The following is a 19,628-nucleotide window of genomic DNA, read 5'->3' on the forward strand; positions in this document are numbered from 1 at the left end:
AGAAACAGCATCCACACAGCATTTAATTATACTACTACTGAGAAATATTTGGTTTCAGTTGTGGTTACAGTCTTTTCTGCAGCTGGTATCTCAACAATACTATCAAAGCAGTAAAATGATGCAAACGGAAAATTTGCTCCATTACGTTGTAGCACTGTCTCTTCACAGTTGGCTGCTGTAACAGGCTTTGAAGACTAGCTTGTCCTTCCCTGATACACATTCACTACAGAGTATTTCTAAGAATTGGATATAAAAGGAAACAAACCAGATAATTTTTCTAATATCTGAATTAAGTAAGTGCAGCAGCTTATTTCTGACCCTCTAGGAATGAACTGCCTTCTCCTCATCTTAGAGGTTAGCTCATTCTGGAGTACAGCTCTAAGAGACCATGTTTAGCCACAAGAGCTTCAGAAAAGGTAAGTGCAAGGAAGACACGTACAGGAAGTGCTGATTACTTGAGATTCAAGATCATTTACAAAAGATGCACTACTCCAGGCTAGAGTGCATGCAATTCGTCAAACACTTGGAGCATGCACAGCTGAGCAACATAATCATGCAGGAACTTGGAGCAGCGTGTAAATAGGTCATGCATATTCCTCCTTCCATGTTGCACTTTTGTTTGTTTGTTTGTTTTTAACAAAGAGAAAGGGTGTTTGCTCATGCAAAGAAAAATAATTCCATGACCTGAAAAACTGCCGCTGGAAAGGCTGAAAATCTTTGTGCAGTCTAGGCAAACTCACACACTCTCCTGGGTAATTCATGTTCTGCCTCTATGTTAAGATGCCCAGTCTCTGCCACCTTACATGAGAACCCCTCACCATACCACACTAAGAAAGACTGCCCTGGCTTATGGACTTTTTGGCAACTCCCTTAAGTCTCCTTAAACTATTATACACGTACAGGAGAGAAAGAGACTTTCCCAAAGGTCAAACCAAACCATCCGAGTTACTTGTTTTACCTGAAGGCTCGTAAAAGGTCCCTTAACCTCTTAACTTGGAATATTACAGAGTTATTTTATAAAATAACTTAGTGCTGTGTTAGATAATACAATATGAAGCTCTTCATCTCTGCATTGCCAGTTCCAGTCCAAATCTCCGTGAAAAAAAAATACTCTCTTAGCATTACACGTAGCGGTACACAAGCTTCCATAAATACGCTCACAAGAACACTGATTTTTGGACATCACTCAGGTGTTCCCATCAGAAGTGTTGCACATGCTACACAAAGTCTAAAGATTATTGCTCTGTTCTGACTCTATGTAAAAAATAAAAAAAATCTTGCTTTTTAATTTAGGTCATTCACAAGAAAGAAAGAAAAAGAAATCAGTGTGATGTTTAGCCCTGCCATCGCTGCTTGGTATAGAGATTGAAGCAGTGAAAAGCATTGCTTCAGGCTTAATGCCTCACTAAAAGAATAGGACTGTCTTATTTTTTTTATAGGAATAGGACTGTCTTATTTTTGCTGACATGTTGTATCTTACACATGGCTGTGGTTTAGACCTTTGTTAGACCAAGCAATGTGGGGAGCCCACTCAGAAGGAAGCGCAGAAGGGATTTTTGAAATAATGGTATCAGAGGATGAAAGAAAATGGCATCTTTTCCAAGAGCTAAAATTTAGAACAAGAGCAAGCAGCTAAGTATAAAACATCATTAACATACATTCATTAATTTATCTTTCTTAATTTCTTTTTCCATAATATTAAAGCATTAATTAGAAATCAGTAATCAGCAAAGATTTTTGGATGTATTCTCCAGGACATGCCATGGAAACTCAGGAAATGTGATCAGGAATGACTATCTTACCTTCAGCTGCAATTCCTTGTATCGTTTAGACATCCTAATAAGTAACTTGTCATCATTTATCATAGCAGGTTTTTCTTTGTAGTACTGCACCATGGCTTGTGCTGCTTCACTGTAAGCCATTTCCAGAAAGGCCTAGCACAAATGGGGAGAGTCTTAAAATCTACTACATAAATAAAAATACAAAGTATAAGAGAGAAGACGCAGCACAATATTTTTCACTTTTTCACTTGGATTCTTCTCATGCAAAATGTCTTCATAGTACCGAACTGTGTAGCTTTGCAGCCCTGGAGCTGAAATAGTAACACTCAGTCCATTGCTCAGATGCCTTTTACCTGCAAATAATGGTTTCAACCCAGCTAGTAAAGCTGATATGCAAAACTTTAGAAGCCAGTTTAGTTAAAAACTAAATGACTGGAATTTAATCTTTCTTGATATACGAAAACATCACCTTTCCCTCACTTCCTCACTGGTGCTTCTACACCACGGTCAGCTGCTGACAGTATGCAGAACTGCACCGCAGCATGCACTGCTCCCAAGATTGTCAGCTGTGTCTTGCACAATTGCAAGGGATCCAGAGAAAAGCAGAACATCAGACCACGGGCAGCCAGAACAAAGCCAAAAACGAGTTTAAAAAACCTGAACAATGTTAGCTAGCACTTTCATTTACATGAAAATTGCATTCGATGTGACTGCAGTTTAACTGGTCAAAGAATATATTCACAGCTGTGTAATGACTGCATTTTGAAACACTGCAATCTCAAACATTGCGGACTGGCATGGATTCTACCTTCATCTGTACTGTCTGCTGCAGTCTACCACCACTGGTAGACTTAAGCTACTTCAGGTAGACTTAAGCTACCTTGAAGAAAGAGCTCTACTACAATTCGGTGCAGATTAAAAGGGAGTGAGTGAGGTGTCAGTGCCCCCTGTAAGGGCAGAGCCTTCCTTTAGCATGTGTGTGCCAGATCACCCAGCGCAGCCATGGCTGGGGGCTCTGCCACCAGGCTGTGACTGTAATTACACCACTGCGGGATCTGCCTCTGCTGTAACAACAGTTCGGCAAACAATGTAGGACAGCCGAACCAAGCTAGAGTGAAGTCAATCTTCAATGCCCAGTTCAGCTCTACGAGTATGAGTAAGAAGCAATAAAACCCGTCCAAACAGAACAAGAGAAGTCTGAAAGTAACCCTAACAAATGGCTGACAGAAGAAGTTACTAACTTTTAAAAAATTATTATGATAAGTTTTAAAAGTACAGTTTTACAACACTTCTTCACTGAGATTTCAGGGGTTTTTTAATAAGAACTGTGAGGCAGTGGTCATACTTATGCCATCCCTTCATTCTGCAAACACCAATATTTTTTTTTTACTTTAAGAGCAGGCTTCATACGTTTATGTTTCTATCAAAAAAAAAAAAAAAAAAAAAGGAAAGAGATTTTCCCCAAAGATTCTGTCTTCACGTCAATATGTCTTTATGCCAATAGACATCAATACCACTGACTCAAAATGCACAGTACCTGATTAGTGGATTTCATGAGGATATAGTTGGTGACCTTCCCAAACGGGAGGCCCAGGTTAATGACATCATTCTCTGTGCAGCTTCCCTCCGGGAGGTTGCAGATGTGAACAACTCGACCCAGTGTAGATTTCCTCTGGGGAAACTGGGGAAAAAAACAACTCAAAACAATGTTTTAATCTTAGATAATCCATCCACTAGATAAGACCTTACATTTTTGCAAAAAATGAAATGTTCTGTTCTGTATACCTGTTATTAAGGACAATTATTCTTCTGTAAAACCTTATATTTTAACATCCTGGTTTAGAAACACAAAAGGGAAGGGAAATGTTTAACTGCAGTGCAGCTTTCAATGGAGTCTCCATCCCTGGACATTAGAAAGCACAGAGAGGATTTCTAGACGAGATGCTCTTGTTTGAACAGGACTAACAATATTGCTGCAAAAGCTAACCTGCCACCTCAAATCTTATGGACTCCAGGGCTCCAGCTCCCTGGCATGTCACAGCAGAGGGCTGGGCCGCCACGGGCACAGGCCGCTGCACCGTACTCAGCGCCAGCGAGAGTTTGGAGGCCCCTCCGTGTTTGGAGAAGGAGGCTGCCCTTACCATAGGGAGGTCTCAGCCCCTCCTGATGAGGTCCCTGCAGGACCAGTACCCACCTAGTACACCAGCACAACCCCTGTGGCTCCTCTGCCAAGTCAGACAGCCTTCCTCACCCCATCCGCGTCTGTCTGTCCCACTGGGGGCTCTGTGCCTTCCCAGCACATGAAGGCACCACACACTATTGCTGAGTAAAAGGCCCTCAGCCGATAATTTGCAAGCAATGCACAAAAAATTAGTATTTTCAAGTATTCCATAAACGCCCATTTATGTGGTGCTGGTGGTGCCTGGAAATTGAAACAGATGCTCGCTGCATTCCCTGCTGAATTTATGGATGTTAGAAATCAGTTTAGATGGCTACAGAAGTGTTCAGGATAGCAGAGGCTGAACTTAAATCCTCCTTCTGCCCCAGTGGACCAGACTGGGCCAGGGGTAAAAGTGACCCCATTTAACTTGTGAAAGGACACACAGCTGTACCTCAGGTTGGAAAACCTACTACTTTCCACTCTCATTGCAACAACACGCAGTAGGAGGGACTTTTCCCCTGGGGACATAGTGACCACTGGACAAGCAGACAGGCAGGGCTCCCAAATTGGGTTGGCACAGGCACGTGGTGCCTGTGCGATAGTCGCTTCCCAAGGGTGGAAGTCTATTTTGGAGTGTTGGGGCAGCTCCCAAAGAGCTGCCCATCTCCCTGACGTGGCAAACAGGCTCTACACTCCTTGTGCAAAGAGGCTTTGGGATATACTTGGAGAAGAACATAATTTACCCCAGCTAATGACACGCGAAACATTGCTCACACAGGATTAAGTCTTTCCAGACTACTTCCCTGTTTATGACCTCTGCTGTTAGGATTTTACTGAAGAGGTAACTCTACCTTCAGTTAAAATTGTGCCATTCAAGGGAAGATGCAAATCACGTAATCTTGTGGGATCAAGTTCACCAGAGCCATCACAAATGTTTGGCTTGTCAGCAAGTTCACAAGTTATAGAGCTAATGTTATCTTATTTACACCTTCATCCCATTACCTTCCCTCCAGGCTTCACCACTTAACCATTGGTGTATTTTTGCTGCAGCAAGACCCTGCATTATACAGTGGTCTGCTATTTAGCTTGCATCTTACAGAGCCTGCCCAGGTGAATAAGGTAAGTCAAAGAAGTGCCGAAGTCCAGAAGTAAGATATTTTCTTTAGCAGAAAAATAACAAAGACCTGATCCTGAAAAAGATGAAGCAACTCAATTCCATTTGAATAGAAAAGGAAGAGATGGCTGCGTGCATCTGGCAAGGCAGCACGGAGTGCACGACAGAAGAATACAACTACAGCTATCAGGGGAAAAGGAAATCTTCCTGACAGCAAGTGCAGTCCCAGTGTAGGAACACCCCAGGTCACCTGGTACCTTCTGTTTGTTTTGTTAGATCTGTTAAGAGGTGGTATGTTAAGAGTCTCTGGGACATACAGTCTGGACACACGCGCTCAGCAGTACATTAAATCAAATGACTGTAAGATGTTACCACCTCCCCACAATTGGCAATAGCTTAAACTAAAATGCTACGCCATAAATCTGCTGTAATTCATGATTACGAAGTGGTCACATACTCATACCAGAAGTCAACGGGCTGTACCCAGCAATAATTTTGTCAGCTGACTGAAGTTAAATTGTATCCATTCATTAAATAGAGCTGTAAATCACAGCCAGAAAAGAAATATACACTTTCCATATCCACAGTCTGGAAGTTAGAGAAGCTGTTGTGTGTCAAGTGTTGAATGTAATTTTCAATAAGACTCTAAAGTTAACTTTCTTTGCAACCGATCTCTACAGGGATTTACCAATGCAGCTGGACAACTACTACAAAAATAATTTGATACACAGCAGTGAAATGCATCTCATACCATTTGCCATATTATTTCACCAATCCAATTTGGTTATTTTTTATTACGGGTTTTTTTTTTCTTTTTTTGTTTGTTTGTTTTTTGCTTTTCAAATTCTTTATCCCTTTCTTGAGCTTCACATGAATCTTTTCTAAAGATAATAAGAAACTGATAGTCCCATCCCTCCAGTGCTAATGGCTCTCCATGCCTGAGTGAAGACTTGTAGCACGGCATTTGCCTTTTGAAGAGGGATGAGTTATTTGTGGATGGCTAGCACAGAGCAAGCTCTTCCAGAAATCCGAACACTTTGTTTATGATTACATGCAGGGTCAAGTATAATCTCCCACTGCTCAGTTAAATGGCAGCAGCTTAGCTGAAAGTGAATACTACCGTGCAAAGGTGTAATAAATTATAAGCCACCTGGATTGCGGGTGAATGACAGCTGGCAAACTCAATCTTAACACCTCTAATATAGCTCCCTGTCCACCCGACGAGCTTCTGAAGAAAAAGAGGATTTATAGTGACCGGAAAATCAAAGTTATTGTTTCTTTTCTCTCTCATACTACTGCAGGTCATTCAGAAGGAGGACTTCTGCAGTCAGCTTAAATGATAAATAGTGACAGATTCTAAGGAGAAATGATACTGGCATTAGCAGTAATTTCATTTGTTGCGAGGTTGACAGACATGATGAAAAGGAACGTTCCTCCGCACCCGCTGCTACTCCACCTCTGACCTTGGAGGCAGCCGTCATCAGCAGCTCTGCTCTTTGCTCCCCTGCACACACAGTGTCTGTGACAGGCAGAAACTAAAACCCCTTCAAATAACCTCTGTCACAGCAGAACCACACAGTAGAAAATTGGTTGGATTAAACAAATCTGGGTGATGTTTCTGTAAGCAAGGCCTGATGCGAACTGGAGCGGCAAGGGGACACAACTCAGCTTGTCTTTCCAGAGTGTTTGAGACCACATCCAGATATATACACAAAAGCTAACAAGGTGAAAACTTGAACCCCTGGATTACTGCTGCTATTCTATGAAAGTCCTAACATGACTCCTTAATGTCTCCAGCTTTAATTGTAGCTTTCCAATATATGTCAAGCTTCATTTTAACCCTAACGACTTTGTATTTCCATTATATATATGATTTGCTTTTATTTGCCTTTTTGCTTGTTTTTCTTTTTTTTTTCCCCTCTTAAAATCTTTCTGCTTTGTCAGTGTAAGAACCACTTTTAATGTTATCCTTTTCTTTTTTCTGGCATTTTTTGATTATTGGGCTAGGAATTCAAGTGCGCATTACAGCAATACAAATGGGGACCTGTGTTGAATGCAGGGTTGGGGGCGCTAATAAACCTAAACCATGGAATGCTGTACACCAAAGCGAATTTGCTAAAAGGTTACCAGTGGCGGCAGATCATATAAATAGTACACTAAAATAAACTAAGAAAATTTAGTCCAGTATAATGAATTGATCTGGGACCCCCAGGTGAGTAACGGTTAGCAAAGCAGCAGCCACTATCTTTGCCACCATTGCTACCTGGGAGAAGGTATCCAGCATGGGAGAGGCTGAGAGCAATTGCTACAAATAAATAACTGGAGACATGGCAGGCTGCTTACTGGGAGCGACACTCAAAGTGAAAACTAATCCAAATCTTCATTCCAAGCTGACGCTGACCTTCCTGGGTCAAAAAGACTCAGAAAATGGGGGAAAAAAGACAATGAGAGACACACAAAGCCATTTACCCCCCTCCCCAAACCTCTCTAACAAGCAAACAACTTTTAGCATTGGGAAAAAAAACAATCAAGTTCTGATTTGGCCAAAATCAAAAACATAAAAGAGCTGCAGGGAAGTTGAAATAACAGACTGAATATTCAGACTATTGTTTAAAAGGAAGGCTTCACAGTTTTAATTCCAGTAAGCAGCAGTGGCTTCTACAAGAATCTCGACACGGAGATCAATTTGCTTAGGTACTCACTCTTACCCCTGATGGAGCAGAAGAAAATGTAGAACCTGGCTGGCCAAAGGATCTTGCCGATGTAGTGATAAAAGATGAGCCAACATTTGGTGGATAATCTAAATAATGGATTACACACATTTCATGAAAATCTTGACTCATAGTAATTGTATTAGTGTGCTCAGTAAGCAATGCCCCATTTACATAATAATTAATTTCATAGTCTCTACACAAATTATACACTATTTGTACTGTGAAAACAAGTCATTGTTTGAATGAAAAATCAAATCATACTTTGAAAGGCATAGTATTGACTTTTAGCCTTTCTGTGCACAACTTCTAAAAAGTTTTCCTTGGAAACTTGTACCGCATTTCATTTAAAATGTCCACTTTTCCCCAGAGACTGACTTCCCTTTCAATTAAAAGAAAGTGTTTTTAACTATTGCACATACAACCATTCACCTTCGATACTAGATGGATTGAAAACTGCTGCATTATTTGGTGATAAATGCAATGTTCCATCTGCTGAGCTTAACACACACCGGATACCAGTGCTGGAAAAGAAAGAAAAGAACTTTAGGAGCATGCACAATGTGCCATAAATACTAAAGCTTAATTATTATACAGTAAATTCCCGGTGTAAAGCCACTGAAGTAAGGGATGCTCTGTTAGAAATTCAGTTGGAAGAGTGTCTCTAAAATAATACTTACTTATCTGAAAAAGCCATACATTTTTGGATGTGAAGACTTCCCTTAATGTGCTGATCCCAGTCCTACGTTGAAACAAAGAGATAATGAGCACAGGAAAAATCCTGAGACAAATTTACAAGAGATTGCTTCTCCATTCAGTTTACCTTATTCTAAAAACAATACTGAGATGCTGAAGATCAAAGTGTGTGATGCTGGAGCCAAGTGCACCTTCCATCCAACGCATTTACTGATTCGTTACTTGTAGGTTAAATTATCAGTTACTTTATCAAAGGAGAGCTTCTCTGTATTAGTTTTTAAATCCAGTATACTTCTACTAATTTACTTCACTCTAGCTGAAGAGCTCATCCTGCAAGGCGCTGAGCACCCTCAACTCCTGCAACATCCACAAAGAAGGTGCTCAGCACACAGGGCAGCCAGGGCAGCGCTTACTCAATTTCAACAGATTAGCAAAAATTGTCAAAGTACATTTAGCCATTTACACTTTTATGATCCAAATGAGGCAGTGTATTAAACACCAACAAACAGATCAACCAAAACTCACTGTAACGGTATTTTCCCTGCCCCTTTAAGATGTTGAATGAAAAAAAGAAATGCACAGCATGCCCTAGATGGGGGCTACTTCAGACCAGCCCTGTGGCTGCAGTAACCACAGCAATCCCTTTTGCAAGCAGCTACTCAAAGAGTAAAAGGGAAACATGAAAGAGCAAATATATTCAAATATCCCAAAGCTGCTGGGTGTATAAGTATCAGGTACTATTTAATTTGCTGGACATCTTCCTTCCTGTATAAACACTGTTGTAAGGTTTTTGTCAGGCCCCCATCAGCGTGAAAACACGTGCCTTTGCAGTTAGGTGCTGGTCCTGTGATGCGATGGAAAAGGTGGTGAGGACTTGTTGAGCAGGGCTCACCAGGAGGCCAGAACAACCTCAGCCAGGGCCCACGAATGGCTGTGGGGCTCAGAGGGCCACATAAATGGCCTTCTCCAGACCTGACCTATACAACATGATCTAGCACACAGGCTCTCTAGGCAATTGCAAAGCTGCTTCTCGAGGGTGAGGTTGAATTTGGAGCTCCCTTGGCAGTATGAACTGAGAAGTGGGAACGTGGTCTGCACCACACGTGCTGGGCGGGCAGCTTCTTGCTTCCAGGCCAAAGTTGCTGGGGACCCTGAGTCCTAAATTTTCCTTAGAGCTACTAGAAGGAAGAAGAGATCCCAACAGAGGAATTATTAAAATCATTTTATCAAAATGCGCTGTTGCGTTTAAGCAAGCTGGTTCCACACGGCTGTTAGGGGGAAGCCTTTGGGATCAGAAACGCGAAGAGAAAGGGAGAGGCAGATGAAACCGCAGATGTGTGGTTACAACACCAGCTTGAGAAGCGGGGGATCAGCTTCAAGCTCCTCCTCCCCTCGCTTTGGGCCCAGGAGATGAGCCGCAACCCCAGCCCGGACCTCACGTTTCTCACGCTGTGTATCGCTGCTTTTCACAGTGAGATGCGGAACAAAACCAGATCCTGAAACCCCACGAATTGCCATGAAACAGATGTACAACACCCTAAGCAAAACTGTGGCCCTTTGTCTCTGCTTCTCTCGGGCCACCTCTGCGGCGATGGATGCTGACGGCGATGGGGTGGCAGGAGCCGGTGGCCAGATCAGCCACCAAGCACCCTGTTCACAGGTCCGAACCGTGCCCAGGAGGTGCCTTAAAACCACTCACCTTCAGATCGAAGATCTTCTTGTCGCAGAGGGCGCAGACGTGGGGGAAGTGGAGGGGGGCCGCGCTGCGGAGGTCGCCCAGCTGGTGGGGCGGCAGGGAGCGGGCGGGCAGGTCGGACGCGCCGCCGCCGCTCCGCTCCTCCTTCTGCCTCATGCGAGGGCTGCCGAAGCTCTGCTTGCTGTGGTTGAGGCGGCCGAAGGTGGGGGGGGCGGCCGTGCTGAACTTTGTGTCAGGTGTCGGCTCTTCGGGGTTGTAGAGCTCGTTTCTTATTTCATACTGCTGCTGACTTGCTGACGGCCACAGGCTGTCGCCGGGCGCAAGGTCAGGCTTGTTTTGGCTGGGGAAATTAGGGATATTTTCCCAACTGTTGCTTGTACCGCTGCCATGCAGGACGGGGCCGGGATCTCCTTTCGGATGGGAGCCCGCGCTCGGGTCGCCGGGGAAGGCCCGTGCCGCCCCGTGATGGGCTGCCACCGCTGCCCCATAGGCCTCCTTGGAGAAGGTGGCGGCCGCTGCCTCATGCTGCAGCTGGCTGGGAGCCCCAAAGTGACCCTCAAAACATGGCCCCGCTGCTGCTGAGGCAGCGTGGGCCCCGCCGGCGAGGAAGCCATGCTGGCTGGGCTGGTCCCCCTCGGAGGCGTACGCCTGAGGGGCGGTGGCGGCAGCGTTTTGCTTGTTGTACTCGTAAAATCCCCCCGCAGCGGCGGCAGCGGAGGTGGAGGCGCCCGCCTTGTTGAGGCCCACCACCACGGGCTGCTGGCCAGAGGTGGGAGCCATGACACTTCCAAAGGGACTCATGATGATGGCGTTGGGGGCCTGGGCCTGGACGGGCCCCAGGCTGCCCCCTGGCGTGGCTAAGGCCGGGCTCTGGGCAGGAAAGGCAATGCTGCCAGAGGGGAACCTTGCGCCGGCGATGCCGGGCCCCTGCGGCGGCCCTGCAGCGTGTCCCTGCGGGGCGTTCATCACGGTGGGGTGCCTCAGCTGGTTGAAGAGCGGCTGGGACATGGCCACTTTGGAGAGCACCTGGTTGAGGACGGTGGCGGCGGCCGGGTTGTTGGTGACAGCGGTCTGAGCCAACTTCAGCCTATGGAGGGTGAGCTGCGCCTGGAGCTGTGCCAGCTGCAGGCTGGCCGGCGAGGGGAGCAGGGGGCTCGGGGCACCGACGGAGAACGGACTCTTCTCCAGGAGCTTGGCAGCGCTGCAAAGGATCAGGATCTGGGTTAGCCGAATTCGCCCGACATCTACCTGCACTAAAGCCTGGCATGTGATACAAGGCCACTTCCATAGATTTAGCTTATCTAAAGCCAAGGAAAGCAAGGTGGTGAGTGACAATACAGCCATTAACCCATCATCTTCCCTTACACATCCGCTGGCGCATCCCCTTCAATCAGAAAGCTACGAGAGAGACAACTATGCCAAAAATCTCTCTTTAAAACCCCCATTGCATCCCTCACCAATGCTCTGGACCAGGCCTTCAGCTCATTTTAAGTACCCATAGGACTCATGCCTCTAATGCAGACCAGGAACAGAGGCAACACAAGCCCTCCCACACCATTCCCAAATCTATGTTATTTCTCTTCTCTGCACTTTGTGCAACCTCCAGCCTCCCTGCTGAGACATCGCTGCTCCTGACCATTATTCCCTTTTCCACAGAGGAAGGGGATGTGGAGAAAAGGACATCAAATGGGACTGTAAAGCCAGCCTCGTAGGTACTTCGCACCCAGCACATCTGGCTGCATAAAGCAAGATGAAATACACCACTTGTATTTATTTTAACTGTTTACAGTTCTCATTTAATTAATCTGCATGGCAGACAGTTCTGTAACAAAGTAGTTTCTCTTTGTGCAGATGCAAATGTAGAGGAGGATAAAAAGCGAATGATTTGCCAGAAGCTGGAGCAACTAGGAACAAACTGTCCTGAAGAATTTTCCCAGTTCAGCTGGAACATAAAGCAAAATTTCTGCAGTGACAGCTGGTGAAAATCAAGATCTTTATACTTTCTAGAAATTAAAGGTGCATTGAATGTTCTCCTTCAAGTCTTCTACATGGCATGAATAAACAATGACTAAATTGCCTGCTTGAATTCCAGAGCTGGGAAAATAGGAGGTGATACTTTAAGGCATGTGGTGGTGGTGGTGCTTGGCCTTGGGAAGCACCTTTAAGACATCTCACCAGTTCACAGCACCACCACCACCGCTTTCTCCCCCAACCCTGTCAAACCCTGCAAACATAAACCAGGAAAAAAAAAATCAAAACGGGTAAGGTCTAAAAAAGTTAAAAGCAAGAGAAATGTTATAATGGAAAGTATTAGGCAGCGCTAGCTTCCAGGCAGCTGCTCCCACCCTGCTTTTACCACCTGCCCTGCACCCTTCCAGGATGCCTCCCGCATCATCTGTGGCAGAGCCAGCCTGGTCCGCATGTACGTACACCGTCCCGTGGCCACGCTCCCTCCGTAAGTCATGCTGCCTACGCTTGGCAGCAGCCATTTTCATGCCTCCACCAGAAAAATGTTAGCCATCACTTTTTCCACCACCAGGAGCCTCTGCTCACAGACAGCACAACTACTCAGCGCATTACAAATGGCTGTTCATTCTGAAAATGAGAGCAGAGAGCATTCGAATAACAGGGATGTGGTCCAAAGCTCAATTAATTTATATTGTAAAAATGTATTGAGTTTCAATTTAGGCCTTTCAAAGCAGCAGGAGCTATGCATCAACCGCCATGCAACCCTCACTGTTAATAATTGGCCAATTTGCTAAACTGCATGGATGAAGTTGTAGTTAATGATAAATGTCTTGTCAGCATGCTACATTTGAAAACCACAAATTAGCAAAACATCTGCTTAAATCCAAAGTATGACTAAGAGAAAATGAATGGGTTTCATATTTAACGTTTAACTTCCACTAGCAACTGCAAGGCACATCTGTCTCCCAAAATACAAAACGCCATTTGGATAAGTGTATCATTATGTACTGACGAGACTCCCTGCCAGCACAAGCTGACACCAGTGCGCTTCAGAGCTGAGGTGCCTTTTGTTTTCCCGTGTGGTTTCCATCGCTTACTCTCTGACTTGCACTTATAGTGCAGTTTGCTTTAAATTTGATTACGGATGAGATTCGGGGCACAAGTGCAGCCAAAACAACACAGAGGCACTCAGAAATCTCAGCCCATGAGAGCCTGAGGACCCATAAAAGCTTCCAAGGAGCCCTGTGGGGTGTAAGGGCTTCAGCAAGCAGAGGATGCCACACTGGCACACACACTGTTGTCACCGCCAGGGCACATGGCACAACCCTGTGCCCAGGCTGTACTGTGCCACCAGCGTCTGGTGCGTCCTGGCTTGTGATGTGCTGTGTGGGACTTGCCACAGTCCTGACAATTGTTTCATTTTACAGCTGGTTATACCTTTTGTACGCTAAGTAAACTGTAAAACTCTTTTTAAAAGTTTTATAGAGCATGCAAATAAGAATTGCCTGGTGGTCTTAAAATAAAAAGAAAAGCCAGAAGCCAGCATACGATGTTTTCAGGCTCAGGAGCCGCAGATGACTCCTGTTCCCAGCAATCTAATCTCACCATGCTGCAAGCCTGTGCAGCAGCGTGCACATCCCGACAGCTGCAGCCGCTTCCCAGCTCTCGTGGCTACCTGCTGGACGCGGGCATGGGCTCCCTCTCTCCAGTGAAATCATCTCACTTGACACGGCCACAAGCCCTGAAGCTCCCTCAGCCTCCTCATATTGTGACCAACTTTGGAGCACTCTCTTAGAAACCCCCCCAGCACATAAGTAGTGTCCTGCCAGAACACCCCCGAGCTGGGCATGCCTGGGGCGCTTGCTGCACCCCAGCTCTGGAATAATTTCTGGGCTCTGCAGCTGGGCGTGGGGAAGGCAAGGGCAGGAGTACCCTGCATGGCTGCATGGTGGGCAGCCTCCGGCCAGCTCAGGTCAACAACTTTTGGGCCGTGCCGTGGAGCTGGGCAGTGCTCTGCTCCCTGTGCCTGCCAGCTTCATCCCCAGCCTGCAGGCCAGCAGTGAGGAAAACTGGGGAGCTGCAGGGAGCCGCCTTACCTGCAGAAAAACAAATGTCATAAGGAGAAGCCGCAGCCTCCAAGCCACACGCAGAGGGACAGAATTAGTGAGGAGGGTTGCTCCCATGCACCAGTAGGTCTGGGAATGGCCACAGCTTCGAAATACAGCTGTCTGTTATGAATTTCCAGATTTCAGGGTGTTTCGGGTTGCACACTTTATCCCTCCACAGCAGAAACAGAATATTTTATCATCTAATCAAGGCAAAGAAGGAAGGTCATGTTCATGGGTCAGTGGGAAAAGCAGATACGCAGATGGGAGGTTGGGGGAAGAGCTATGTAGAAAGCATCTTTTAGAGTGACACCCAAATTTGAGGATTTCTGTTCTACCATGAAATACAGAACATAAAGAGACACACGGGACTGGCGTGCACAGCTTTGAAAATTTCTTTCCCTCTTTCTGTTCTACAATCATAATATTTATGTACTTGATAACATAATTTTGCAAATACTCCTGCTACAGATTTACTAAACTGTTGGAAACTCCAAACACAAAGTGAAGATAGCACTCAGCTAAGGCATTTTGTGGGGGCCGTTCACCACTACTACACACACACCTCCCACCCCAGCTCGTCCTCAGGTTACCAAAGCGCAGCCCCCGCCTGCTCGTGGGGGGTCTCTGCTGCAAGATGATTCAAAGCACCTGAATGAAACTCTCTTTCTCCATGGAGAGCCCAGGGAATTAGCCTGCGTCAGCCAAAGTTAGCTCTATCCTGCGCAAAACATTCCTGATTATAAGGTCAGCGATGTAAAAAGTAAACAGAAGTTGTCCTCTTCATTTATTTATTTAATATTAGTTGTACAGCTGGGCCACACCAGCACTCTATTTGCACAACTAGGAAAGCCAGAAATGGTCTGTCTTTACTAAAATAACGGCAGGCAGGAGCACTGCCATACAGTTTCCACAAAGAAATCCACAAACTAGGCAAGTTTTCGCACAGCTCTGTGAGACAGGAGTTCAAGATGTGCGTCAACTATTGTAATACCCACAATGAGATTGCAAACAGTGGCACAGCTATATTGCTATAAATCAATTCAGCCCATCTGCCACCCCTGTAATCCTTATTATGCTTTCAACATCCAAGAACAGCGAGCAACACACAGTGTCGGAGGTAAAGTATCTACACGGCTGGATTATTTAAGTAATCCCATCTACAAGAGTGATGAAAAGGCTGAACACAAAACATGTCTATTAGAACAGACTGGCAACCTGGAGCTTGATTTTCAAATGACAAAATTAAGGATTTTAAACTGCTGTTCAGAACTTTTCAAAATTAAGAAATAAATAAAAAAATGTGAACTAATAACGTTAGGATCTTAGTTGCAACGGGTTATTTAGGAAGTATTTATACTCACAAATATTTGAAATACTGCATAGGGTGTGAATTTGAATGCTTTAAGAAAAAAAAGTCTAATTCATAGCACTGCAGAATTTGTTTTCTTGCTTTTTCCATAAATCTTGCAGGTCTTCTAAGATTTTTGCATTCCCTCCCCTATGATACATTTGCCTTCAGATATAATTACATCTACCTGTCAAAATCTTTGAAAGATAAATTTTTAATATTTTTTGTTCAAAACGTGCACCTTTTTTCCTAGCTGTCTGTATTACTGTCATGATTTCAGAATTAAAATGGCCAAGGATATTAAGATACCCACGTATCCTAGACATATGACTACTCTGCATTAGCACTGTATTAGATTTGAGACCGTATTTGCAAGAGCATGCTGTCTTTTCATCCATTAAAGCTGTTTCTGAATCAATTTTCTAACAGTTAGGCAACTTTAAATTTTTAATTCAGGACTCTTGAATACGTCAAAGAAAACCATTTCCTAATTATCCAAGCACAGAATCCATTATATTCTGTTATGCAGAAGTGTAAACATCCCTTCTCTGTAATGTATCATTTATTCAAAACACATGGGGCTGTCTTCTCTAAACTCATCCAAAACAATTGCTGCTGTACTAAAAGAGCAAATTAAAAAAAAAAAAACAACTTAAAAATAAACAAATCAATTGTTATATAAATGAAGTTGATAAGATATTAGGGGTAAGTCTAGTCTTCAAATTAAAATGCACCATTTGACAGTACTTCAGCGAGATTACATGTTTGTATGTGAGGACAGAATTCAGCCTCTTGAATTCAAGGGAACTGCAAAGCCGTACTTCAAACTCTGGTAGGAGAAGACACAGTTCAGCAATCGCAACAATTATTAGAATAATTAATTATTATAATGATATTTTATGTTATGCTGTTTTGGTTATCCCATTAAGAATACATTTTGGAGTTACGTTCATATTTGCTTGTGGAATAAACCCAGCATTTACGTCAACAAAGACTGGTACATTGGTTAAAAAATGCACAAGGGAACGTTTTTCTGTACTCTAAACTGCATCTGGGCAACACTAAATCACTGTTCTCTTTCTCTTCAGCTCCCCAAGAAGTATTTTCTTTGAGTTTTAGTGAAATTACTTTCTTGGTCAGAAAAGCTTGTGGAGTCTGTTGAAAGGAGAAACCCCTTCCACCTTTGTAATTTAAGTTCTGAAATCATCTGCCCTTGAACTTTGTTTGCTGAGTTCTGGTTAGAATTGATAAAAAAAGAGATCAGGTTTCACAGTAAGTTCAGCTAATGATGGGGAGCACTAAAAACCTTAAGCTACTTTAATACGTTTCTAAGCTGCAAGTAAAACCCTTCTTATCCCAAATAACGATTTCTAAAGCCCTCCATTATACTATCGAGGGAGTAAAATAAAACATCAGCCAATGTATACATGTGCTTTGCCAAGTAAGTTTTGCATCTGTTTGGCAATGGTAAACTCTATTATCTGGACAATCATCCAACCTAACAGTCTGCTGGAAGATGAAATGTAAAATGTTATCGCAGAGCTGCTAAACTCCAGGTTTACAAAGCTGATAGGAGTTAAGTGCCTGCCTCCTGCTGAGAGTCCTTTTTGCTTATTTTAAACTTTCAGCCAAAATGTTCTCTGCCTTTGTCTCTATGCAGAGAAGTCACGCAATTTCCACCGGCAAAGGGACAAGATAAAGGGGCAAACACAGTGTGTTGCATTTGTTCATGATGCCCAGCACAATTGCTTTTCTTCATAACAGCAGAGCCCTGTGGTCCCCTGTTACACCCAGCCCCTTTTCTGAAGAGCTATTGCCCAGAGACATTGGTTGGAAGAGATCTCTGGATCTCTGAGTCTCTGGAGCTCAGCTGGTCTGACTTCCCACGGAGGAAAGGCTAGCTCAGTCCTTTCTCCTTTTGACTGTCCAATGGATTTATCAAATCGCCATTTCATATTGTCCTCATCAATATTGCATCCAGGTTATGTCAGATCCGGTTTGTCAGGATTACTCTGGATTCCCACGCGGCCTCCAGAGCACTTGTAAATCCTCTCCTCTTGGCACTAGCTGCAGATTTAACGGATGCTTTATTCACCCAAGTCATCAATGAAAGTGTCAAATAGACTAAAGACTGTTCCCAAGAAGGGAACCGCGATGCACCTTTCCATTTTCTCTCCACACACCAGTAGTTCAAGGACATCTTATCCACCTCACAGCTCTCCTTTGCATGCTGAAGAGACCACACTCTTTCCTCCCAGTCACTTCTGCTAAAAAAATCAACTGTCCTCTTTGTAGTGGCAAGAATAAAAGCGTGGATCAAATCTGGTGAGACTGATTTTTTATTAACAACTCTTGCTCTATAGTTCTGGAAGAGCTGTTTTGGATTGGTGTTTAAAATCAACTATCTGTTCTCATTTCTTTACAGCAACATTTGTTATTTGAGTTGGCTGCTTTCAAATGATGAATCCAGCGCCATAGACAACAATTTGCCCTTCCAGTGTGAGAACAACAAAACCAGGTACCACTGAAGACTGCACTGGCCATCACACCTCCTCCCACGGTGAGTCAGTATACATTTTACCCTGGAAATATGTTTCTTACATTGCCTGGAATTCCAGATTGTATACTGGGCTTATTTCTGCTTTCCCCCATGCAACGCCTCTCTCCATATTTAATTAGGCAAAGTTCAACTCCTTTCAAGTAAGGGACATAGTCTAGCAAAAGTACCACCTAAAAGCAAGGTTAGAGGTACGATTTTCAGAAGTGTGAAAGTTATAGTTTTTTCCTCTGACATTTAAATGTTTGGTTTTGATGATGTGCCACAGTATGTCAAAAATGCCTCTCAGGATTGGTGCGCACACTGCTCTACATTTTAAATTTCAATAGGCAACCGTACAAATTCCTTTACTATATTGCAATGATCTATCAGCAAGTGCTTCTCAAGGAAACATAATTCTTTATTTACTGAAGTTAAAGAAATGTATTTTAAAAACTGCATTATTAATATATGCTAAAAACTGTCAGAAATAGCTATAGCACCAGATCAGTGCCCTCCATAACACGTTGCAAAATCAAAAGTAGTAGAGGAATCGTGTCTCAGCTTTATGGAGCTTTCAGGGCATGCCGCGACGGTCTGGCAGTGCCATGCTGCCCACGCCTGCCTCCCCAGCACCCTTCCTGCACCGCTCTTATCATCGAGGCTTCAAATACCCTTCACGGTGTGAAGTCCCCAGGCCAGATCATCCCTGCCAACCGGCATCCCAGCAGGGCTCCTCTAAGAAGGGGTGTTGGGGGTCCCCAATACCCTCACCGCCCCAACAGCCGTGGACAATGTGCAGACGATGGTGCCGCCGTGCCCCAAGCCCCCTCCTGCTCCTGCCCCGGGCAGCGAAGGGCACAGCCCCGGTGAACAGGAAGCTGTTTGGGAGGGGAAGAGCAGGGGAAAAGGTGGTGTGGATGGTAATGTAAATCCATAGGGTGAGCAAAGAGGCCGGGACAGGGATTAGCATGGGCAGAGCCAGGTAACACTGGCAGGAACGGGGCGAGCGGCTCCAGCAAATGTACCCCGCTTCGGGGACCGCGTCTGCTGCATGGTTCAGTGCTCGCAGCGCCGAGCCTTCCCTCGAAAATAAAAGAAATCTGGGGAGAAATGATCTGGAAAGCTTATTATAATTTAAGGAAAAAAAAGAAAATGTATCCTTTAAAAAAAAAAAACAACCAAAAAAAACCCCCAAGTCAGAAACTCTTCAAAGGCTTTTTACACGAGCACACAGACAAATGCCCAACTGAAAAATAATCCTTGGCATATAGTACTTACTAGAAAAGATATTACAGTAATATCTCACTGCACCTTCTGCTAATGTGTTTTCCACATGGTATTGTTAACCACTACAAAAATAATAAGTTTGAGTGTATCAATATCTCGCACTGCTTGGAGGCACAGCCATTTTCATTTGTGTGCTGAAAGTAGGAAACGTAAAGTGGTAGGCAGATAATTACTCATTTGAATAAACCATTTCTATTTCACAGTAATGTAAGACAATAT

The 19,628-nt window shown here is 44.2% G+C and overlaps 1 protein-coding gene across 7 annotated transcripts in view; it reads right to left on the reverse strand.

The window, feature by feature from the left end:
- Positions 1-19,628, reverse strand: part of RBM20 (RNA binding motif protein 20) — a 105,217-nt gene that overhangs the window by 13,344 nt on the left and 72,245 nt on the right. For 6 of the 7 annotated variants that reach the window (XM_063337722.1, XM_063337721.1, XM_063337724.1 and 3 more), the window contains exons 2-7: positions 10,163-11,360; positions 8,448-8,509; positions 8,200-8,291; positions 7,759-7,856; positions 3,319-3,462; positions 1,803-1,934 (exon numbers count right to left, since the gene is read on the reverse strand). In XM_063337722.1, coding sequence (XP_063193792.1) covers positions 1,803-1,934; positions 3,319-3,462; positions 7,759-7,856; positions 8,200-8,291; positions 8,448-8,509; positions 10,163-11,360 — 1,726 coding nt within the window. The remainder of the gene's footprint in view (positions 1-1,802; positions 1,935-3,318; positions 3,463-7,758; positions 7,857-8,199; positions 8,292-8,447; positions 8,510-10,162; positions 11,361-19,628) is intronic. The other variant, XM_063337723.1, reaches the window with a different exon arrangement.

This window comes from Chroicocephalus ridibundus, chromosome 6 (assembly GCF_963924245.1).
Source record: "Chroicocephalus ridibundus chromosome 6, bChrRid1.1, whole genome shotgun sequence".
In the NCBI taxonomy this organism is placed as follows: Eukaryota; Metazoa; Chordata; class Aves; order Charadriiformes; family Laridae; genus Chroicocephalus; species Chroicocephalus ridibundus.